Genomic DNA, 26,254 nt, shown 5'->3' on the forward strand with positions numbered 1-26,254 from the left:
CATAAAATATTTTCTCGAGCGGCGCGCGCGTAATTTTGTTTGAGGTTATGTTAGTATTAATTCGTCATTCGCCTTAGGCGAACGTGCCGCGTCGGGCAGCTTGTCGCCGGCTGCAATCGTGTAGTGCATCAGCTGCGTCGATCGATATGTTTTGTGTTGTGCCGACTGCATATATTATAGTTTGAATGATCGATTTGAAACTTAACGATTTTTAATATGATCGCGACTTTTGAACTAAAGTGCCAAACGATCGCCGATGTCTGCATAACTTGGATAAATTAAAAAAAAGGTTTGTGTTTGTGATGAATTTTAAACGTAACGGTTAGAGGTGAGCTGCCGCTTGGAAAAAAATTGCGTTTAATTATTAACATAAAGACTTCTTAATATTTATAGGTCTAATAACATATTTTTTTAAATGGAATACCTAGTTGTCTAATTAGCGATTGATAAAGCGACTTTGTGCTATAGATTCGTTCAAAATTTGATAAATGTCATCAACATCATATAAACATCAACAACAGAGGTTGGCTAAAAGAGATATTTTAAAGGAATAATTTCACTCCTGTAAGTTATTGTATCTATATCAGTTTATTATGTATTATACAATAAATTGTTATTACTTTAATACATACTTACATATTCAATAACTAAGAAATATAATTGGCTATTAATTAAATAAATCTCTAATATCAACACTCGGATGCATTGCATTGCATAGCTGTTGTTAAATTCGTCCCCAGCATTTCCCCTCGCAGCATACCTACCTTAAACCCTCGTCACACTCCGTCTGTTATATATTACACCAAACCTATAACATTGCACCCTTGAAACAGGGACGATAAAGGTGATTTTCGAATACAAAGGTTGGAAGTATGCAGCCGTCGCGTCGTCGCCGCCGTCATGCATCCAGCCACCCTCCCCTTATTACCTACCTATACCGTATGCATATTGCGGTAATGTGGAGCCTCAATCCATTAGACGATTAATCCATCGCATTGTAATGTTGATATTGTTGTGTTGTGTAAATGGTGAACTTGCGAATATGTACTTAAATAATTTGTTTAGCTTTATTCAAATCTTTATAGTAAATAGTTTACACCATGCTAGAGCAGGGAAGCCAGTCTCCGAAAACGAAATAAAACGATCCCATCAACAAGTAGGTAGGTATTTTACAGATCCTCAGTCGTTATTTTCGCGACCGCCGCTCGGCTGCCCTATCTTCACCTTTTCGCTGGCGAGATTCAGCATAATAAATATAGACACTAATTTATCGGTGCTATCTTATTCTAATATTTAAAAGAACTTTCGTAAAGTTCATACAATTTATCTTTTAAGAGGCGGAATTGATGAAAAGCTTAAATATTACTTGGTACTTATGTTAATATCTTCGCCAAAATCTGAGTCCGTTCGCCTCGGAGATGCCTTAAAAGGCGACTGGTGTCATTAAACAAGCTGCCCCAGTTATGGGCAGGGACAAGTGTGGATTTGAAAGATTCACAGCTTATCTAACTACCGTCTTTGTTTAGTTGGTTAGCACCTAATCCTTTGTTTGAAAAGCCTGACTGCTAGGCTTTTCCATATTTTAGTTTTATATTACATCAGCAACAAGATTTCCTATTCTCCTAAGCGCAAGTCCGTAATTAAAGTCTTAGTAATCAAGAGCGACCACCAACGGAATCGAGTACTTACCTAATAATTAAGTTGTTTTTGACAAAGCAGAAGATTAGGGCATTAATACTATTTACAGTTTTGTTCACCCGTCTATAACACCACTGGAGAATTCTCACGACATCGACACGTAAGTGCATTAAATGTTTTACCACCGCAATGTTCGCAACGCAGAAAACGTTAAAGTTCATGCAAGTTTCGTAATGTAGAGTTCGCTCTATTGTAGACATGATTCAGTACAAAGCCACGGATGTTTCAAACAATCCTTGATCTATACGAACAAAGGTAGACACGATCTATATTTCGACTTTCAACGGCGGCGCCTTTGGTAATAAAAACATTTAAATGACGTCGGAGTGTCAGTTATTTTAAATTTACTGCAACATAAGTAGAACTAGATCTCCCACGCGTGAGATAATGAAGCTGCTGGACAATGGCGGCTTGTACCGGGTCGGCAGCGGCATGCCAGGGCTCAAAGACGAGCTACTAGACGAGGAATGCTTCACAAGAACCCACACTGAACCCTTTGTTAGACTACATAAAGCGTCGTTCATTCAATTGAGAAACCCGCTACCAAACTACGCGTAGCGTGCTACTGTGTCATTAGTCCTTATACTAAATAAAGCGATGAAGAGCAAATGATAGTTGATCAGTTTAATCACATCAGTAACTTTTACTCTCGTATATAGTAGGCTCATAATCATCATATCAGCTAATTTTTAATTGATAGTATTGATAGCCAGATACCTACTTAATAAAATAAATAAAAATAAAAAAGCCGTTTATTCCTTAATATCGTTACAATATTATAAGAGAAATATCGAATTAATAGTGCATGCATAACTTATACTTTATATTTTAAATTCCAAATAATTTACTGTACGTCTACAAAATAATTATTTTTTAAATTTTTTCATTATGTTGATTTTAATATAATTTATAATTCAATTATTTTAATAAAATTTTATTTTTAATTAGGTATATAAATTATGTCTTAGATATTAAGGACCTCTCTCGAGTATAGGCCTCCTCCAACTCCTTCCATTTATCTCTAGTTTTTGCTTCTTCAATCCAGTGTTTTCCTGCTATTTTAGTAATTTCATCTGACCATCTTTCTAATGGTTTTCCTTGCCTTCGTTTTCCCTCTGGACCCGGCCACGTTGTCACAGTCTTTGTCCACTTGTCGTCATTCATTCTTATTACATGACCCGCCCATCGCCATTTAAATTTTTTGCAGTATGTCAGAGCATCAATTACTTTTGTTTTTTGTCTTATCTCTATGTCTTTCTTTTTATCGATACGTGTAATGTTTAGGATGCTCCGCTCCATGCTTCTTTGGCATGTGTTAATTTTATTTTTCGTGTAAGAATTGAAGATCCACGTTTGACATCCGTAAGAAAGGCATGGAAAAATGCATGAGTCCAGGATTTTCTTTTTCAGTTTCAGTGGCAGGTTTGATTTTAACGGTTCTTTGTAACTCCAGTACTTGTTCCAGGATATTTTAACACGTCTATCTATTTCATCCAGATGCCGGGTTTTCTTGAAGGATATCTGTTTGCCCAGGTAGATGTAGCTTTCAACGTAGTCAAGAGTATTATTATTTACTTTGATAGAGTCCCGATCGTGGTTTGTCATGACTTTTGTTTTTGATGTGTTCAGTTCTAGACCTATATTTTTACTTACAAAGTAGACGTCTTCGATCATTGATTGTAGCTGTGCGGCTGATGTAGAGAAAAGTACAATGTCGTCCGCAAATCGTAGGTTGTTTAAATATTTTCTTTCAATGTTTATGCCTTTGTTAGACCAGTTTAGGTTCTTCATTATATTTTGTAAAACGGTTATAAATATTCTTGGCGACAAGGGGCCACCCTGTCTTACTCCTCTGCAGATATTTATTTCCGAGCCCATTTTTTCTAACTTAACTCTACTAACGCTTTTAGAGTAAATGTCTTTAATGAGCTCTATTACTTCCAGCGGCACGTTGCATTCAGTTAGAGCAGTCCACATGCTGGTGTGTGAGATCGAATCAAACGCTTTAGCGTAATCTATAAAAGCGAGGTAGAGCGGTTGCCTTTGCTCCTGAAACTTCTCTATTATTTGGTCTAAAACCTGAATGTGATCCATGGTAGAGAATCCCTTTCTAAACCCAGCTTGCTCTGTTGGTTGGTACTCCTCCGTGAATTTTGAGATTCGTTGCTCTATCATAGAGGCGAACAATTTATACAGAGTAGGTTGTAGGCTGATAGGCCGATAGTTGCCAATATCTGCGGGGTCTCCTTTTTTATATAATAGAATAATGTCCGATTTCGCCCATTCAATTGGGATTGTTCGTGAGTTTAAAATTTTGTTAAAAAGAGCTGTTAAGTGTGGTGTTAGCAGGAATCTACCGGCTTTAATTACTTCGTTTGTGATTCCATCAGGACCGCTACTCTTATCCCTTTTCAATAACTCTATCTTTTTCAATATTTCGCTATCGGTGAATCTTTCTATACTTGCTGTGTTTGTTACTTGAGCAGGTTTATCTAAATCTGGAGCGGTATTAGTACATCTTTGGGAGTAAAGGTTCCTGTAAAATTCTGTCGCTGTATTAACAATTTTGGTTCTTGAGTGTAGTTTGTTTCCAGTATGTGACTCTGTTAACGTAGCAATCCATTGCTTAGACTTATTGATTTCTTTAAATCCCTTTTTTATACTTCCAATCGTTTCAAGGTATTTTTCTAATATGTTGAGCCTGCTCTTGGTAGTCCTTTTTTATAAGCTTATGGGCTGTTTTGTATAAAAAAACTTAACTCTTGCTTTTCTTCCCTGGACCGCGGTTTTTTATGTTGTAATTCTTGTCTGCGTTGAAGTAGAGCATGAGTATTTTCCGAGATAACCTTATTTTGCTTCGGTATGGCGTTAAAATTGGTAGAGAAATTTAAGCTCTCTGTAATTGTTTTTTTAATTTTTGAGTAAAAAGACTACTGTTTGGTCCTCATACATTTTTAAGCTTTCGATTTTTTTTCCAGACTTTCTAAGAATTTTTTTCTGCTGTAATGTCACTCAAGTTTTGTTTTTTATTTTTGATTTTAATTCTACTTTTCTGTGCCCAACATATGTTGTAAGTTCCTCTAATTAGTCGATGGTCGCTGCAGAAGTTAAATTTGTCTATTATATCAATGTTGGTAAATTTCTTCTTTGTATTTGTTAATACTAACAAATACAAAGAAGTTTGTTTTGTTTGTTAGAATATAATCAATTTGGCTTTTCTTGTTTTTTGGCCAAATCCATGTCCACATGCTAGTAGTTTGGGCTTTTGGCACTATATACCATTCCTAGTCAGCCGACCGTTTAATGACATCCGCCGCAAAGGCCGCCATAACAAAAGTGGTTAGTCACGGTACCTCCACGTTTCTGATGTTGCGAATCTTCGAGCGACAATAACTTACGGCGTAATGCAATGCAACATAAAATACCCGTTTGAATCCGAGTTAAATGTTAAACTTTTTCGTAGCACGTGAATATTACTCGCAGAGAAAGTGAATACGAATTGCAGAGACCACCAGCATTGTGAAGAACGCAATCATGTAGTTAAGTTTTTCTGTCTGCCAATAATTTATCTCCATTTGAGAAGTCAGACCTAAACGGAAAAGCATTTATTCACGGTCCACATTTACTCTTGAAAGATTAGTTATAACTATGGAGTACCTATGGACAGAGTGGGCAGGTAAATTGTTGTGAATCTGACCTTGTCTATTTTATGTTCCTAACAATGCGAACGTTTGCGAAACGAATAAGATGATTTAGTCAGTAAGTGTTAAATTATGATAATTTAAGTTACTTGCTCGCAGTAGTAAAGACAATAATAATTTGATTACATCATCGCTAACCCAAAGGATGCAAATATTTTCACACGGACTTTACTTCTATTGTTCCTAAACCTTTGCGTTGACGACATGTATGGCAAACTGGCAACTTCGCAATAAATGCGAAATTTATTGTCTTTACTGATTAAACTAATGAATCGATATTAATGAAATTTGACTTAAGCCCCGGAAAGTTTAAGCCCGCCGATCTAACGTAGGAACAGCTTAGCGTGGGCATATTAGTTATCAGAGGAGAGAAAACATCGTTTGTCAGCGAATTTGTTAGAATTTCACACATAATACGTGCTCTCTATCTCTTTGAGACAAAGATCACGATGATATAATGCTTTAACATTAAATGGAACCAGCGCAAACTGATTTCTCTTGAGAAAAAACTAATAAAGGAGGTTGAACATAATAGCAGTGTCGAGAAGTAATTTCCCAGATTCGTTCGATGAGCTCGGATCTAGAGCACCGTTGATGGGTAGTTTCTTAATTCGACGGTGAACAATATAATGGCAACAGCTGAGAGCTGCAACGACAGTAAAGAACCGAAAGGTGACCTACTTGCTATCGCCAATAATATATATGGTATTATGGTATTAAAACCTGCTGTAAATTAAGTTCTGGAGTCGTTCATATTATTTACAATGTTACTATATCTAATTTGCTCTACTGACACTCGTGAATTAAGTTCAAAGCACAGGTCCGCGTCATTGCGAGCGGAACGATATGGTTACACAGCGTAGATATCAGCTAGATAAACATATTTAAGTCTACCGAATGAGTGTTGGGTCACATTTCACATTCCGTAGGGCCCATTGTGCCACTATCGCTATCGCGGCGACGCATAAATCTGAGTTTCGTTAATAAGTGTGGGCGCAACATGGGCACGAACCCGTTACACGCTATAAATTCCTCAAGCTATATCATAGCCTTGTACATTTTAAGGACTCTACTAGGAAGGCAAAGACAAAAACTATTTAAGCTTTGGTATTTTCAAAGGACAATATTTTTCACGGAATATACGTGTTTATATACAAATTGAAGACGTTACCATTGGTTACCGATCATACGTAACTTCTAAATAAAATATTAGGTCTATACACATACTTCTGAATTAGGGAAGATACATATACAAATATAGTTCATAAAGAAAACAAACTGGAACCCAAGAATAATTTGATGTTTTTTTTTTCAAAGAAAAAAGTTTTTAGAAATAAGATTTGAAACTTTAGGATAATAATGTGTACATACCTGCCTATGTAAGGAAACAAAAGTTCGATTTATTCGTAGGTACATTTCTTCGCGCTATTGTTGTTGTTCTTTTTTGAGTTGGATTTCAACAGCAAGCATTAACAAATTACAGTAACTTTGTGTAACAAATTATGTATATAATATTATCTTCGGTTACCGCGATAGTTACTCATGAAATAAAACTATGAAAACGGATTATATCGCGTATATTGCGCGTTTTATTTCACAAATTATGTATAGTTCTCGCAATTCCTCAGTGATTGGCGTTTTACTTGAACCTTTTAATTGATCCGCCGGCAACGGATATAGCGAACGGTTTTTGTCGTTTCTCACGTGTCATTGTATCTGAGCAAGCACTTGAGAACATGCATGAGCAAGAACTTTCTGATATAATGGCTACCCCACTTGATTACAAAGCGGCCCGCAGGGCGAGAACCTTTGGAGTACCTCTTCACCGGAGCTACATAATGTACATTTATTATACGAACCTGATGATAATGCAGCTTTCACGTTACACACCGATTCCCATGATGGATGTATATTTTTTTTAAAGATGATGAAAGATGCACATTGCATGGGTGTGATGGGTGTGAAAGTAAATAATCAAATCTATTGTATAAATTAGGAAATATTTCTTCGAAATAAAAGTTTAGCAATTTCCTGGTAAAACAAACAAGTGTTACGTTTCCCTAATTAGACAAATGATTTCACGGTTTCCTAGAACTTGCCCCAAAATGGAACTACATATAACCAAAGATAGATATAACTCCGTAATAGATGGATACAGTGTAAGGAAAAAACGTGCCTCGAAAATCACGAAAATTTGATTCTCGATCAGATGGCGCCACTAGCTTTGGCCTACTCTCGTATAGAGGGCGTTGACGGTTTCTTTTGTTATTTATAATTTTAACGCATCAAAATCATATAAAAATAATTAATGCAAATAAAAAAATCATTTTTCCATAATTAAATACATTTTAACGTATTATGTCGATAGATGGCAGTGAATTTACAGTGGTTACAAAATTTACTATGACAGTACCGCTATATCTTATTATATCCTCTTTGATATAACATAACACAACGTAGGAGTCGCGGATTTGTCACCGCCGAGTAGGTATAATAATAATATTATAATGATAATAGGTATACCTATTCGTAGTCATGCACTAAATGGCTCGTTTAGCCCACTTAACAGTTAGTTTAGTAGGTAAATTATGTATAGCTACTATAGTACCTATTTTGACGTTACGTATACATTTAACGCCGCAAAAATTGGTAGACTTTTTTGTACAGCAAATTACAGACAAGGCGTCTCCGTTGGTTATATCCTCCTAGATATCACCAAAACAAATATTAATTATTACGTCTATTACCGAATTATGTTAGATGTTAGGCATTCTGTGCTCTACATTGAACTGCAGTGCAACTGCATAGGATAGACTTACATGCGACAAATTTTCAATTACTTTGGCATTTCATTGGAACTGTCCCTTCAGTCTCATGTAGAATTCATTATAATGAGGGCTACCGCGTTTAATTTCGCCGCTGGGGGCGCTAGCTAGGGGTTTCAAGCTTTTTTATCGGGAATTTTCACTCCTTATTCATAATTGTGGTAAATCGTTGTCCATCTTTGATTAATCATGTAAACAATAGATGTTAGTGGTTTAAAAAAGTGCCAACTAAAATATATCCAAAATTAAACAGGTTGAAAAAATGGCACATTTAGACGTTAATACTTTTGTGTATATTATTTAGAACGTATTGATTTTATAAAAATAAGCATAGAAGAATTTTGAGATCTGTTTTTGTAGACCTACATAATCTACAGTAGCGCCAACTGGTGAGCACAAAACGATAGCCCTCATTATCTTAAACTAAATGTCTGCGAACGGATCTGTAATGGGGCTTTATCTTGAGATAAGATTAGAAATAATAACTATATAGCCAAGAAAGACTTTTTTAGAAGTATAAAGGACGACTCACGTTAGACCGGGCCGTGTCCGGGCCGGAGCTTCCGGCGCTTACTTTTCTATGACATGACAGGTGATTACACGGTGATTACCGGACACGGCCCGGTCTAACGTGAGTCATCCTTAAAGCTTGTTCTTTTATGTGGATTTCCATGTGGAATTCGATCTCATTGAACTGTTTGTTTCTGAATGTGTGCATGCACTGCACGTCAGCATGTCTGTGTGTGATGCTAAAATACTTAGCTACAGATCCAGATAGTAGTGTAGCTCCAATCGAGACGGAGCGTCTGTGATCTGAGTATTCAATTACGGCCATCTCCACGATTTACATACAATCATGACTGCTAAGTAGCTTTTGCTTTGCTGGGAACGGAAAGCCATTGAAAAGCTCGTCATAAATTTCTTACGTACGGTCAATGAAATTGAAATGGTGTACTTTCCGTAGATACTTAAATACCACAATCCATATCCATACTAATCCTTACTAATCAATATTCCATACTTCCATATTAATAATATTATAAATGCGAAAGTGTGTCTATCTGTCTGTCTGTTACCTCTTCACGCTTGAACCGGTGAACCGATTTAGTTGAAATTTGGTTTGGAGATAGTTTAAGTCCTGGTTGTGGAAATTTGTATGGGACCCAATAAAACCGAATTAGAGAAATTTGATATAAAGATAGTCTTAGTTGTTGGGAAGGGTGTAGAATAGTTTTTATTCCCGAAGTCATTCTCTAATCTGGACTGGACTGCACTGGAAAACAGAAGAGAAGAGCACTGGACTGGTCTGGACCAGACTGGACTAAACCGAAGAACCGATGATGTTATTTAAACGATCACCTCTACATCTTCTTCTCTTTTTTAACTTTTCATATTGTTATTTAAACGACTTTTCCATCTTCTTCAACTTTTTCATTTCTCCATATTATTCAAATTCTCCGACTTTTTCATATTTTTCAATTTCTCCAACTTTTTCAAATTCTTCAAATTCTCCAAGTTTCTATCTTGTCCAACTTCAACTTTTCCAACTTCACCCACTTCTCCGTCTTCTCCAACTTATTTATCTTTCTTCAACTTCTTCAATTTCTGCAACTTCTTAAATTTGTCTATATTCAACTTCTCCATCTTCTACAAATTCTTCAACTGACTTCAACTTCTTTAAGTTCTTCAAAGTCTCTAGTATTCCCCACGTTCTCCAATTTCTAAATCTTTTTCAACTACTTCAATTTCTCCGACTTATTCAACTTCAAACTCTTCAATTTCTCCAACGTCTCTATCTTCTCCAACTGCAACTTTTCCAACTTCAACTCCACCGACTTCACCAACTTCTCCTTATTCTCCAATTTTTTAATTCTCCAAATTCTCCATCTTCAACTATTCCATCTTCAATTTTTTTATTCTCCATCTTTTCCAACATCTCCTTCTTCAACTTCTCTTCTTATTTAACTTCACCATATTCTCCATCTTCTTTAATTTTTTCAACTTCTCTTCTTTTCCCCATCTTCTTCAAATTCATTTTTCAACTTCTCCAACTTTAACTTAAAGACCGTATCGTTAATTATGGGTACAGATAAAACCTGGTCTGACTGTTTACATGTGTATTATTTTGGATTACTATGTTCTTAGGGTATGATCTGAGGGTATTTTTACGCCATATGTATCTGATATAAGAAGGTTTTACATTTTATTTTTTATTTTAGGGACTTTATAATGCTTTCAATATCGTCTAGCAAATATAATTTGGCGAAGCCTATCCAGCTGAATTTGAGACTATTTCACCGACTCCTTGGTACGATTTATAGAAACAAAAGGTGCCAAACATGTTATCCTCTTCATGATTGCTCAATTGGGCATCCACAGAATAAATGTGGTGAATTTTTATTTTTACATAAAAACGACATCTTACGCAACATTTTGGATACCCGTCAATTTCTGACGCAAGCGGAACGAGGGAAACAGCTAAAATAATCTACCAAAAAACCAAAGCCTAACGACATTTATGGCGTTGAACCACTACAAGAGCAGGTCGATAGAAACACTCCATGATTGGATATTAAAGTCGGAGTTGTCGTAACAAACATGCCATATTCTGTAAAAGGCCACCATGCACAGATCGATTACTTTTTTTTACTAAAAGAAATTGTTACACTATGCCCAGATGTTTCGCTTCACGAATCATGTGTAACTGCTGTTTACATAGTACGACTTTTTTATTATCTAATATCGTCTTCTTCGTAAACCGTAATTTTTTTTGTTAGTATTTGTCCAAAATCGTTATTGTTACTCAGGAGGATTGGGTAAATATTGTCCAAACCATATGCTTTACGTATAGCTCCCAGGACGAAATGTGTACCTTATTAAAGCACTAATTAAACATGTGTAATTTTTAAATAAAAATATGGTACCAAAAAAAGCGGCTAAGTTGTACGGGTTGTACTCATAATTAACGATACGGTCTTTATTCAACTTCTCCAACTTATTCAACTTCTTCTACTTCAACTTCTTCAATTTCTCCAACTTGGTCCTGGAGGTGGGAATGAAGTGATAATAATAAATAAATAGGGTGCAATAAAAAGCAAATTTGTTTAAAAATCAAGGTATCCAAACCAAATTACTAATTCTACGCAGACGGATTCGCAGGCAAAAGCTAGTTATCTGTCCTATCCTATGTTTTTGCATTCATCTGCTGTGACTTAGGTTACCTACAATCAAAATTTGTCTGATAACTAAACCGACCCGTATATCTCAGGAAGCGTGCATAGAGAGCTATATGTATTTAAGCATGACGCAGCCCAAATAGATATTAAAATCTATTTGGGTTGTGTCGTGCCACACAATTAAAACAATAGATAGACACACTCGAAATACAAAATAAATACACTAGTACCTCGACGTCATTCAGGTAAAAATTAACCTCGTTATTGTTTTGAAGATTGAGTTTTAACGTACCATTAAGGAATTGCATTGATCGGCGAATAGTGCGTGCCGGACGGAAGAGCAGTGACCACGGCGCCACCGATTTCGGCGCGCAACGGGACCCGCCGAATTAACGGCTCCAGAGCCGTATCCAGCATAGGCTTAGGTTACAGTTAAGGTAACATTTACTATTACAGGGTGAAAAAAAATCAATGGGCCCTGGAGGTGAAGTACCTTTAAACCTTAATTTAAATAATTTTACTTAAAGGAAACATTCTTCTATTTTTAAAAAGAATTCAACGATTTTTTATTTTTTTTCTAACAGACGAGTGTGAGACCTAATGTTTCTTGGAGAAATGTTATCATTAACATGAACTGTATCGACTAGTGTAATAAAATAGCGAGTGTTTATTTTTGGAATTTTTAGTTAGTTCGATTCCCGGTCAAGTAGAGCGTAAATTAAATTTAAAAAAAAATCATTAAATGCAGTTTTGTTTCTTTTTAAAAATAAAAGAATGTTTCCTATAGTAAAATGAGCTAACTTAACGTTTTAAAGGACTTTCCCCCTGGGCCCATAATTTTATTCCACACTGTATAGGTTGCAGTTGAGTTATAGTTGATTATAGTAAGCTTCAATTTTATTTTTAATTCCCAAACGATGTGGAATTGTGGATATAAAAAAACTTTTTTGATACAGATGGTGCTTATGATTACCTATATAATATTATTAACCAGAAATAGACATTTAGGGCTCTTAAATTTCATGAAAATAAAAGTGTTTTAGTTGAATACTTGTATAGGGTGACTGCCACCACATAGTAATTGGCCACTCCTAACAAATCAGAAAGAAACAAGCCAATAGAAGTCTTATTGTTAAGAGTGGCCAATTACTATGTAGTGGCCAATAACTATAGCAGTCACTCAAGGTAATCTATGAGATACTAGGGTTTAGGATCTGGACCCTGAACCCTGGACCCTTACTGGACTCAGATCCTAGACTCTTACCTGGACTTAGACCTTAGACTCGATTCGACTCGACTCACTCAACTCAATTTTCCAAAAACATTACCAACCGATTTTCAAAAATTTTGTACCCCACGACGCTCCGTAAGGTCCTGCATCTTTTAATACCACTTCTTTTGTATATCTTTGTAACTTTTGGAACTACAGCCGAATTATACTCTCCCACGAAAACGATCTCATAAACATTTTCAATGTTAAAAATATCACAAACATTTTCATTTTATTATTTCTTACAAATAATTGCATAATTACGTGAGGTTAGATTATTCAACCCCGTTCGTTATCGCTCCCGGTGCAAAAGTGCCCATAATGCACACGGCATTACCCCGCTGGATGGCTATGTTAAAAACTATATTTAACAATGTGTTACTCGGTTATCTACCTATTTAAAATAATCATGAGAGAGAGCGCTAAATGCGGCCCTGACGTTAATGCAAGCTTCCGATCCGCATACAGCTATCTGAACTGTTTTACTCATTGTTAGCAAAACTAAGCCGTCATAAATTGCACGCTATTGTCATTTTGTCACAGTGAAATATGAAAATAAAGTTTCCGGTTAATAATAACAAATAAAGTGTCCTAAGTCTAACAATTCTTATTAAGAGGTTTTCATGTTACCGCAGGGAGATGCTTCTGGAGAAACCAAAATGAAGTCAATTTTATTTTTATCTTCTATACATATAATAAAGCGGAAGAGGGTCGAAAGTCTGTACTTGGAAGATATTCGAAAAAAAATTGGCTAGGGATACTTAGAATCGATAACAGAACACGTTCCAACAGTTTTTAGAATTTTTGTCTGTTTATCTGTTTGTCTGTTTATTTGACCGCGCATCACGTGAAAACGGCTGAACGGATTTGGATGCAAACTTTACTAATCTGTCGAAAAAATCCACGGCCAGGTTATAGGCTATGAAAATTTGAGAAATTTCACCCCTAACGGGGTTAAAAAGAGGATGAAAGTTTGTATGGGGTTCAAGATTTATTTTAAGCTAGCAATTTGAAACTTCGTAAAAATATATATCATTGAAATACAAGAAAACTCATTTCAGCGTTTTTAAAAATTCATCCCCTAAGGTGGTGTAAAAGAGGTTGAAAGTTTGTACGGAGATCATTTTTTTTTTCGAGTGCGTTACTTGAAACTTAGTATATGGGCATATTATTATAATACAGGAAAAGTGATTTTAGCGTTTTTAAAAATTCATCCCCTAACGGGGTTAAAAGGGGGTTGAAATTTGGAATCCATTACAAACGCTTTGAAACTTCTTAGAAAGGCATAATAGACGATTACAAAAAAAGTAACTTCGACGTTCTTGGAAATTTAACCCCTCTGGGGGTTGAAAAGGGGATGAAAGTTTGTTTTGGGGTGCACATTTCATTTTAAGCTAGGAACTTGAAACTTTGCGAAAAGGTATTATATTAAAAAGCAAGAAAACTACTTTCAGCGCTTTTGGTGATCCCTTAAGGTGGTAAAAAAAGGAGTTGAAAGTTTGTATGGAGGTCAAACATTTTTTGAGTGCGAAACTTGAATCTTTATATAAAGGCACAACGACGACTGGTCACCACAAAAGTACCCAATACCCTACTCAGAAGCCGAAGGGCTTCTCGCTGCAGAGGAAATACTGGGGCCGCCTCAACAAAATCCGCACAGGTCATGGCAGGTGCAATTATAAAAATGGGGATGGAAAGAGAGCTCGTTGTGACTGCGGCCTTGAAGACCAAACTACCCAGCGCATTGTTGAACGATGCCAAAATAGACGATTCCGAGGCAGCCCGGAGGACTTCTATACCTACCAATCTGACACCTGACCAAAGAATATAATACTCACTAGGAGAAGAACGATAACTCCATACAAAAAAATGTCCCTTTCAAAAGTTTTTTTTTATACTACGTCGGTGGCAAACAAGCATACGGCCCGCCTGATGTTAAGCAGTCTCCGTAGCCTATGTACGCCTGCAACTCCAGAGGAGTTACATGCGCGTTGCCGACCCTAACACTCCTCTCCCTCGTTGAGCTCTGGCAACCTATTTACTCCTCCTTCCTCCTCCTTTATTTATTCCTCCACCTCCTTCCTTTATTTATTTTATACAACTAGCGCTCTGGTTGTATAGCATTAACTAAAATTGACAACCCAATCATCCAGCGCATAGTGACAAGCGATAAAAATGCAACCATGCTGCCAACGCAGTTCAGGAAGCTAATGGTCCTGAGTATTATATTCTTTGTCCTGGGTTCGAATCCCAGCGAGGGATTTTTTTTTTGTATTTTTTCTTTTTTGTTTTTGTTAGGTGTTGTTTTTAAATTAGCATTTCCTAAATAAATAAAATAAAAATAAAATTATATATTATAATAAAGCGGAAGAGGGTCGAAAGTCTGTACATGGAAGATATTCGAAAAAAAGTGACTGGGGATACTTAGAATCGATAACAGAACACGTTCCAACAGTTGTTAGAATTTTTGTCTGTTTGTCTGTTTATTTGACCGCGCATCACGTGAAAACGGCTGAACTGATTTTGATGAAAACTTTACTAATCTGTCAAGAAAATCTCCGGCCAGGTTATATGCTATAATAATTCAAGTCACTACACTCGATTTAGTCGAAGGTGCAGGTCCTAAAATACGGCGTTGCGTGAACAAAAGATTTCCTTTTGGCAGGATTGGTCCTCAGGACCCAAGGATGGATTTAAGAAGTGGAGCCACCAAGATTTGTGATGTAAATATGTAGAGGGGTGGGGTGAGGGGGGGGGGGTTCTCAACTTTATCTTGATATCTGTATCATTTAAGCTACTAGGCCAAGGTTGGTATCGTTTTCGTATAAATCAGGGATGCCGAATTCATTTATGATATCAAAATGTATGAAAAAAATACTTTTTTTAAATTCCTCTTTACGCTTAAACCGCTGAACCAATTTAATTTTGAATAAGGTTGAAAAAAGCTGGAGTGTAGTTTTATTTAGCGGTACCTAACTGTAAAATATTTTATCTGGACTACTTACAGTCCTCTAGCGTATCCATCTGTCAACTTTATTCAAGTTCCGCCTCCAGGGCAAAGGGAGAGAAATTAGGGGTGAATTAGCCGCTTACTGATACAGACCGAATTCCACGCGGGCGGAGCCACGGGCACAGCTAGTTTCTAATAAAAAGAAATAAACAAGGACGCCAATAAAGCCATTCGTTTTTTTTTTGTAAATGTGACTTCGCTAATTTGATAACATACCTAGCTGTGTTAACATGATAACTATCATGAACTTTGTAAAAAAATATGCTTATAATTGCTTATTGTGGCTATGTACAAAATAGCAATAAAAAACCGGCCAAGTGCGAGTCGGACCTGCGCTCGAAGGGTTCCGTACTATTACGCAAAAAACGGCGAAAAAATCACGTTTGTTGTATGGGACCCCACTTAAATATTTGTTGTTATAACGGTAACAGAAATACATCATCTGTGGAAACTTCAACGGTCTAGCTATCACGGTTTATGAGATACAGCCTGGTGACAGACAGACGGACAGACGGACAGTGGAGTCTTAGTAATAGGGCCCCGTTTTTACCCTTCGGGTACGGAACCCTAAGAAAGAAGTCAAATGTTTCCTTACAAATAAAATATTTACTCGCGTAAACATGTCGTCAGGACCTAATCGTGCGTCGGGCAATCGAAGTTCAACTAAAGTTCCCAAATAAAACTCCCCTTTGTTTTTATTTTGTCCCGAGGTCGTTTATCAGCAATAAAGATCGCCCCATCTCGTAGCAACTCGGAATTTAATTACTCACTAGTGTCCACACCAAAATTCTTGCTCCCTCGAGATTAATATTCGTCCTGTGGTCGCTATCACCAAAGTAAAAATTATAGAGTAGTCCATATTCACACAGACCCGTGCGCATAAAAAATGCGATGGTAGTCGCTACAAGGGCACCGATTAAAACCAGGATTCGTTGCGACCAATATTTGAACGTCCAACTTGAATTTCTAAAGTGGTGGTGGTGGTGGTTCCGAAACAATCGAGCACGTCTGTCAAGCACGTGAGATTGACAATCGCAATTGGCCACCTTAACCTGTTCTCTGGATAGCGATAAGTGCATGAAGACAAATTTCAGACATTTTGATAGATGCCGCCGATTGATTAACATTTTTATTTTCCTCAATTCGGCAGGCTTGAACAGGCTTGAATCACCCAAAGATATTGACATTTGACGCATTGTACCTCAAGCAGGCGTGTCAAAAACCTACATAACGTTTTGTGTGACGTGTCGTGTTGTGTTGTTGTGACGCATATCGGTTTCATACATTTAATATGGTTGCGTTCACATTTGTCGTATGTACGCTGCGTCAGACAAATGTGCAAATATTAAATGTATGAAACCGATATGCGTCACGACACAACACAACACGATACGACAAACAAACGTGAACCGGGCTTATACGTGTGTTCTGTCGTCCCGGAATCCCTTATGGCTGAAGATAGATTACTGTTACATGTTATACTAAAATACTTGCTCCCTCGAGATCAATGCTGGTCCTGCAGTCGCCACAACGCTCCCTATAAAATTATCCACCATTTATATCCTACACGAACAGCCTTTAGGTCGTTAACAAATTTACGGTATCCCCGTCCAATTCGTTTTACGGTCTTTCCAGCGATGTGTGTCAAGAGCGAGCAGTGCGAGCGCGAACGGTCTTGCGTGGGGCAGCGTAATACTAGTGCATTATAGCATACTAGTAAGATTAGTTGAAGCACGCAAGCGAATGCTTGCACTTAATTGAGTGGTTAATTCACGGTCGAAAGAATACTAACAGCTATTACTTTAATTAATTAGTGTAAGAATAGCACGTTTTTATTGCACAATGATTGGTCTATCAACTAAAATTCACAAGATCGATTCGAGCGTTGAAACTGTATGTTTTTGATGTATGGACGACTTGGACGAGTACATCTTGGTCGCACCATCATGTACAAATACAAATATTCTTTATTGCACATTCCCTATACAGAAAGAATACAAATAATACAAAAAAGTCAAGAAGAGGTAAACAACAAGCGATCTCATCGCTAAAAAGCGATCTCCTCCAGACAACCTATAGATAGCAGAAATAAATACATTTATGTCATGTCAGTAGGTGTTCCAAATGCAATAAAAGATGTCTAGCACAGAATATACACAAAACAAAACAATATACCATACAAATAAAAATACGTTTTTTACACAAAATGGTTTTCTTTATCTTTGCTAATGCACACTGGTTTCATATAATAGTTTAATGCCCATAAGTACAACACACGACGTTCAACGTGGCCTCTTCTTACGGTGTGTGACCTATAGGTAATTTCTCACAAATTAGATCAATGCTTGTTTTGAACAATACAGATACAGATTCCACAATTATAACAAATACCACAAAAGATATCACTCAGCATAAGTCGTGATCGTGACCATACCTCATTACCTATGTCACAACTCTTGTTTTCAATGGAACGAGAAAATTAAGTAAGGTAACCTCTACATAAAATAAGAAGAAAAGAACAGAACCTGTTTATCATACAATTTCTGAAACAGTAGGCAAAATTTTCAGTCGATGATCCTGGGACTAATTGAATGGTATAAAAAAAATTAAGGTTCCTATTTAGTATTCGATCGCAGGAGCGGATATCCGCAACGGTGGCGCGCGCGCCGGTCGGACACGCCGTCTGCGTCTAATTATAACGAGATGCACCGCATTACCATGCTATCTTTATTACAGGGCTGCATTCATTACACCCATACGTCTTCCTGGACTAGATTTTATGTGTCGGATATACGCCTCACTCACTGCACACACGCACGTAATTAATATATAGGTACCTATTATTCAATCTATGTGTAGATCAAACTTCATTTCGGTTCAAGAAATTATACTTACTTCGATTTCGAGCTTTCACCACTGAGAACTGAGAACTGATTTACTTAGTGCCAAAATAATACTATTTACCTACTAATAATTATTGTAACAAAATAAGTTACAGTAAACTCTAGGTCCATGGTGTCCCAGTGCGCACAAGTTGTTTGCAGAAATCGCGAAGCGTCTGGTTGACGTAACTGGTGACCGAAGAGCTGGCGGCTTCCTCGCACAACGTATCAGCATTGCGATACGGCGAGGAAATGCCGCCAGCATCCTTGGTACAATGCCTCAAGGGCCTATTTTAGATTTAAGCTAGTTATTAATTTCGTTTACGTAGTACCACTGTATATATGTTGTATGTAAATAAAGCATTTTGTTAGTTACAGTATAATTACTTTTAAAATTTAATTTAATTAAGGTAATAAATTATATTTAGGTTTTATAGCTATATGTATATATAGTTAAGTAGGTAGTTTGTGATGAAGTATATTCCAGTGCTTCCCACATATTTATACAAGCACTAGCAGTCCTAGTAAGTCACCGCTAATCATAGCAGTAACTCCGTGTATTGTTTACCAGCTGGGCCGTGAGACGTAGATGGTTGCAATTTTATTTACTAGAACTAAAAGTCAACGCTGCTTCTCAGATACACAGTGGAAGCCAGTTGTTTGCTGATTTAAACCCATGGGTCGGCGTGGGCGTTAATGTCAATCCGTGGGCTTGTGGGGTAATCAAATCCGGATTCATTCCAACGATGTTTGTAAACACAGCGTAGATAAAGTCTTTACTCTATTTACCCAAAAACCCTGTCAAGAACATTATTGGCATTGGAGTTGTTAGGACCAACTATCTAAATTTACGGAACCAAAAACTCGATATATACGAGCAATTTTTGTATCTATTCTATATATATTTATATATTTCGGGGATTTAAATGGGAAACGGCTCTAACGATTTTGACGAAATTTGCTATATGGGAGTTTTCGGGGGCGAAAAATCGATCTAGCTAGGGCTTATGTATGGGAAAACGCGCATTTTTGAGTTTTTATATGTTTTCCGAGCAAAGCTCGGTCTCCCAGATATTAAGCATTATTCGAATCGGGCCGATAAGCTTAGGCCAGAATCTTCACTTGAGTACAAGTTGGTCTCTATATTTAGCGATGCGTGATAAGTGCCGAGGGTATTGTACGGAAGATTAAAGTATGACGAACTGTATACTGTAACGATGTTTTAATAACTTCTGAACGAGTATGTTGTAAAAAGTAACATCTAAATAATACTCGTTATCGGCGATGTAGCATTCAATTATGTGATCCTGGTTGACCCCGTTATATTCCTGATATTATATATACTAAATCATAATAGTAGTTTATGTGACTTACATAATGAAAGGCACTAAAATACGAGTGTGGGTTTAAGAAACGAACGAAGTGAGTTTCTTAAAAGGATCACACGAGTGTTTTAATGCTATAATTAACATACGAGCGTGCGTTTAAGAAACGAACGAAGCGACTTTCTTAAAAGGACCACGCGAGTGTTTTAATGCTATAATTAACATGTCTTAATTTATAAATACAAAAAAATAAAAATACAAATCCGAATTTACGAAAACTACCTATGTCATTCAGATTCCTTAATAAATTCACTATCAGCCACGCGCTAGGTGGCTTCTCTCGCTTTAAGCTCGTAGCTCCTATGCATAAAATATTCTGTATGTACAATTATTATAGTATCAAGGAGTATAGTCACGTCACTATCTGAGTCACACATGGCTACGTTCACAACAAACACTTAACCGTTCCAGGGGTTGGTGAGCCATGGGTGCGCCGGCTTGGGGCTCGCGCGGCGGCGGCGACCGGCCGCGGCTGCTCCGCATGACGCCGCTGCGGCACAGCTTCGCGGCGCCCGCCTCGCCGCCCGCGCAACCGCCCCCGCGCTCCCACGACTACGCCTCCGACGCCGATACTAATAAGAAAGGTAACTTCCTACTTTACAATTGCAACCAAAGAAGCTCTAACACAGCTTGTGTGCCTTTGATATTAGTAAAACTCTGAGCCTTTTGTAGCTTGACTAATATCGCATATTCATGTGAATAACACTTGTTTTAAACGCTAAAATTAATTTTCAGAAGAAAGTTGGAACGCAAACCTGTCACAAAGATGGAGAAAGTTGCGCCGCCGTTGCTCGCGGCTACGACCTGGATCTGGCAATCGAGAGCCTAGCCCCGTGCGATGCTCTCCTTCTCCGCCGCGCCCACCTCCACACTGCTCGCCGGCGCCGCCGGCTAAGCTATCCTTCAGACATCGTGGGAAGGTGTACACCACGGCATCTTTACGAGTAACTAATGGAGCGCCTGATCTCCTTCGTGCCTTAGGCAAACTCGGTGGAGGTCTTCGACGCCGGGCTCTGTCTGCACATGACGTCCTTGCCCCGCAACAGCAGCAACAACCTGCTACCTTCTACGTTCCTAGCCCAACCGCTGTGAGATCACCACCATCGCCTTCTCCTCCGCGGCAAAGTACTCTGCGTCGGCGATGTAGCTCTCCAAACGTATACCGCCCTAAAGTTTCTCCTGCGCCCCGCGATCGTGCTCCCTTAATATGTCCAGACGACGAAAATCGGGACGTGGTAGACTTTAATTATATACCAGAACGTAGAAAGAGTAGTGAATCAAGAACTCGAAGGCCGTATAGTGAAAACGTTGAATTAGATGCTCCAGTGTATAGAAATGGATACAGTCGCTTAACGCCAGAGCCCGCACAAAGGTTGTGGGAAGAGCCTTATCGCTTGCCGCGAGTGCAAGCTCGACAGGACCCTATGCAGCCGCTGCGTAACGGCGTGGCCGAGCTGCGCGTGAGTGCGACGCCTAGGAGCGCGCGCCCGCCGCCTGCCCCTCCTGCTTCAGGACAACAGAGCAAACGACCGCCGCCGCCAGAACCACGCGACGGAGTACAGTCTTTTGAGGTCAGTATCAAATAAGTTTATTGGCAAAAAATTAATTTTGTATAACTTGATTGTACATTTCTTTCAACAAGCAACTAATACCCAGAGGGAATTCTAACACACCCAAACACACTTAAGTTGCGTTGTTTTATCACAGAGTTCCTATAGCCACCTTCCGTATCCATCATCAGATCAACTCGATGGTACCATAATATTGCATTGTTACATTTGTTACCCAACTTAGATATATATATAAAAAGCTTCAGTTCAATCGAAGAATGGGAAGTGGGTCTAGCTTACAAGATTTCACTCGAACATGCAGACATTGCAGACATACATTGCAAGTTAAATAAAAGCTTGTTAAATAAAATATATACGTATATATTAATGGTAAACCGTTGACCAGTGCTGGGCAAAAAGATTGCAATTACAATTAGTTATTGGAATTAATAATTTTAATTACATATAAAAAGTAATTGTCCCTTCAAATTACAATTGCAATTGCAAAATGTAATTGTTGATACATTTTGAAATTTATATTTGAAATTAATTACTTTACTCAATTACAAATTACTTTTATTGAATACAAGTTTTCGATCATCTTTATTTCCAAAATCATATTAAAATGATTTATGAGCTTTAAATTTGACTAACCTTACAATGAACAAGTTTGGGAACAAATCAAATTACTTTATTAAATATATTGATTTGTTTTTTTTTTTTCACCACTGGAGGGCTTCGTCACTTTTTCTTTAATATATGACATCTATTACAGTTTTTAACCTTACAATGTTTGACTTTTTGTATTAAAAAAATATAACGGAGTATTTTAGCAAGTTTTTGTACAAGGGGAAATAATACATAAATAAAAAATAGTTTTATGTATGGGAAATCCATGAATTAAAATGTAAGATTTTTTATACCATCGGGTTTAAACTAATGTATTTAAAAAAAATACAGTAAGAGTGAATGTAATACATTTAGTTCATCTTTGTAAAGTAGAAAAAAAGTTAACATACAGTAATTGAATAATTTAATTGCCAATTGATGTAATTGTAATTACAAATTATATAGCAAATTTAATTGTATGTAATTGATTTTTCATGTAATTAATTGCAAACAATTTAATTACATGCAATTTCAATTAGTAATTAAATTACACAAGTAAGTAATTACCGTTGCCGTGCCGTTGACAACGTAGTATTTATGTATCTTTTTTTTTAACTTTTTATTTACATACAAGATATATACAGTGGTACTACGTAAACGAAATTAATAACTAGCTTAAATCTAAAATAGGCCCTTGAGGATGCAAGGATGCTGGCGGCTTTTCCTCGGTGAATCGCAATGCTGATACGTTGTGCGAGGAAGCCGCCAGCTCTTCGGTCACCAGTTACGTCAAAAAGACGCTTCGCGATTTCTGCAAACAACTTGTGCGCGCTGGGACCCCATGCACCTAGAGTTTCAACTCCAACAGTATATCGTATATGGCTATTCAAAGAAGATTAATTACAATAGTGATACTGAATAGGAACGAATAACTTAACGTTTAAACTTATTTAGTTGGGCTAGAGCTCCACCTAATGTTAAATCTCGATTTATAGCAATAGTGGAGAGATGCAGGTTGTCAAATATCGTCATTCGATTGCCAATATTAGATCCTATATTATAAAATAAGATTGGTTTTCATTGGTCATCAGGGTCCATCCTCTGGCACACACGTTTTTATACATTTGATTTGGTCGGATATTTGATTTAAACCTTCCACCTCTGCTGTATTCGTTAATTAAACATAAAAATCTATTAACATTTCAGGTTCGGTTCACCAAATCAGCAGGAGGGAAAGGCCTCGGATTCAGCATCGTAGGTGGTCGGGATTCTCCGCGAGGCAACATGGGCATCTTCGTCAAGACTATTTTCAATAACGGACAAGCTGCCGAATCGGGCTTACTGCGCGAAGGTTAGTTACCGTTTAGAGAATTCCTTTGAGCTAAAGAAAAACGTTGATTTAAAATTGTAATCTCCTCGACGAACAACCTATTTGATACGGTTCTTATCGCTTCACTCTCAACGCTCTTATCACTTTAAGATTAAAGAGCAACATGGTAAAGTACGTCGAACGTGGTGCAAGAACCTTTCATTGCAGTACACATTCCTTGGAAACGGTTAATCGACAGCTGTAATTTATTTGTATTTCTTGCCCCTGAGTAACAGCCGCTTAAGTGAGGTTCGTCCTACATACACCTGCCTGTATGCGATATAAATGTCGATATAAAGGTTACGTCATCGGAAAGGTGAAGGAGGATAAATCTTGATTTAAACTAAGTAGAATTCAACGAAGGTCTGCCAGTATTTACGTGATTAAGTATAGTCAGCGAACCATCTCAATTATCGGCACCTAATTAGATACCAGTTGTACGTAATTATTATGTTAGTGTTGTTAGTGTGTTATTATTTTACTTGTAGCCAGTGACAAGGTGGCTAATGGAAAACTAGTAGGTGTTTCCTTTTACACGCATGCAGTGTAGGTGTAGTCGTGATGTACTGGAGGTCACTCGGGCACAGCGGACACTCGCATACGGCCCGTGCCCAAGGCCGACAACGTTTAAGATAAGGAGAAACTATTGTTACGATTAAGTAATATGAAGATTTTATAAGCACAGGTATTAAAAACTCGTTAACCTGGTATTTACAGTTTAATTGATAAAATCTACATACTTAACTATTAATATGTGTTGTACTTAAATTCATTCTGAGGTAACTGCATGTATTAGGGTGACTGATATAGTTATTGGCCACTACATAGTAGTGGCCAATGCCACTACATAGTAGTAGCCAATGCCACTCCTAACAAATCAGAAAGAATCAAGCGAATAGAAGTCTTACTGCGCTAGGCACTTCTAATTGACCACTAACAATTACTATGTAGTGGCCAATAACTATAACAGTCACCCTATATGTATTAAAATTTTCCAGAAACGTATCCATTCGTTTTATGTCTAATGTCAAATAGAATCATATCGTTCACTTTTATAAAAAGTTTATATTGAAAATGTCTTACTCTGTTATGTCACAACATGGCGATATTATACACTAATATTGTATATCATTCTGTGGGTGTACCTATCCACTTGCTGTGTTCCATTTGTAGCAGATCTAAATAAATCGATTACATTCAAACTACCTCATCAATATGCGGAACTAGTTCTGCCTTCATTACAAATTCGTGTGTAGGTATTCGTCTAAACCAGAGCAACCACAAATGATTGAAATGACGTTACATTCTAGAAAATATTTCATTACTCAATTATTTATTCATTGTTTTTATTCCATAGAAGCTAGAGATTTGGCATCAGCGACAAATTGTTCTACTTTCTCTCTTAATATATGTCATCATTATCTTCCTCCGGATTAGTCCGGTTTCCTTGCGATGTTTTCCTTCAACGAATAGCGACTGGTAAATATCAAATGATATCTCATACATAAGTTCCAAAAATCTCATTGATACGAGCCGGGGTTTGAACCCGCAACCTCCGGAATTGAAAATGAAGGATGCTGTTTGACGGCAGCAATTCAATCACACCCTCTACGAAGTCCTGTCACGTATAGGTAATATATAGGTAACATCATACATGGTGGAGGTGTTGTGATGGCACACAGCACACACTCATATCACAGAACGGACTATTCATAATTATAGGTATAATTTAAATTTCAGGAGACGAGATCGTATCAGTAAACGGGCGCGGAACGGCGGGCCTGACGCACGGCGAGGCCATCAGACTGTTCAAGGACGTGCGCGCGGGCCCGGTGCTGCTGCGCGTGGCGCGGCGTGCGCCGGCGCCGATGCGCTGACTGCCCTGCGCCTGCTGCGGCCCACCGCACCAGGCGCAAACTGACTCTTACTCTACCTTGTAAATACTTACCTACTTTAGGCCTAAAAAAGTCTGCTTGATTACGCCAAACAAAAATGAAGTTAATCTGAGATGAAATAGCGGAGTAACTAACTAGCGATAAATTACACACCCTCGATTAATTATTAACACTAGTGGGCTGTACCTAAATCTACATTGAAAATCAGGATAAAATAGGCACTATGTGACATGTGAGATTAAACGCCTAAATCATAGGTCTAAAGATATCAAACGACGACGACAACGACGACCGGTCTGGCCTAGTAGGTAGTGACCCTGCCTGTGAAGCCGATGGTCCTGGGTTCGAATCCCGGTAAGGGCATTTATTTGGGTGATGAGCACAGATATTTGTTCCTGAGTCTTGGGTGTTTTCTATGTATTTATGTATTTGTATATTATATATATCGTTGTCTAAGTACCCACAACACAAGCCTTCTTGAGCTTACTGTGGGACTTAGTCAATCTGTGTAAGAATGTCCTATAATATTTATTATTTATTTATCAAAGAATACTTGAACAGTTCAGTTATGTACTGTATACTATTATAGAACTCCTTAGACATTAAGTTTCTCTTTGATCCTAAGCTTGACTAAAGAGGAGAATGGCTCAAGGAAAACGTTTTAAATGAGTCGTCCCTATAACTCGATGGTAGAGCTGACCATCTCAAGAATGTCTTACACATTTAGTTAGCGGCTTGGGATATCAGAATCATGATTAGGTACTGCAGATCGCTTGTTCATTGGGCATTGATCATCAATACAGAATTGTTCTTGTTAGAAATGTTAGATGATTAGAATTTAACTAAGGCTTGTACCGAAAAAAAAAACTGTAAATTTCAAACGG

The 26,254-nt window shown here is 37.6% G+C and overlaps 1 protein-coding gene across 2 annotated transcripts; it reads left to right on the plus strand.

Moving 5' to 3' along the window:
* On the plus strand, positions 1–25,898 carry LOC134755848 (inaD-like protein). Of its 2 annotated transcripts, none has more exons than XM_063692481.1 (5): positions 1–289; positions 20,359–20,531; positions 20,683–21,518; positions 23,313–23,457; positions 25,216–25,898. In XM_063692481.1, the coding sequence occupies exons 2-5, from the start codon at positions 20,372–20,374 to the stop codon at positions 25,350–25,352; spliced, it is 1,278 nt and encodes a 425-aa protein (XP_063548551.1). In that variant the 5' UTR covers positions 1–289; positions 20,359–20,371; the 3' UTR covers positions 25,353–25,898. The 2 variants fall into 2 exon arrangements, with proteins under 2 accessions (XP_063548551.1, XP_063548550.1); XM_063692480.1 differs by having other exon boundaries at positions 2–299; positions 20,370–20,531.
* The last annotated feature ends 356 nt before the right edge of the window (positions 25,899–26,254 follow it).

This window comes from Cydia strobilella, chromosome 3 (assembly GCF_947568885.1).
Source record: "Cydia strobilella chromosome 3, ilCydStro3.1, whole genome shotgun sequence".
Classification (NCBI taxonomy): domain Eukaryota; kingdom Metazoa; phylum Arthropoda; class Insecta; order Lepidoptera; family Tortricidae; genus Cydia; species Cydia strobilella.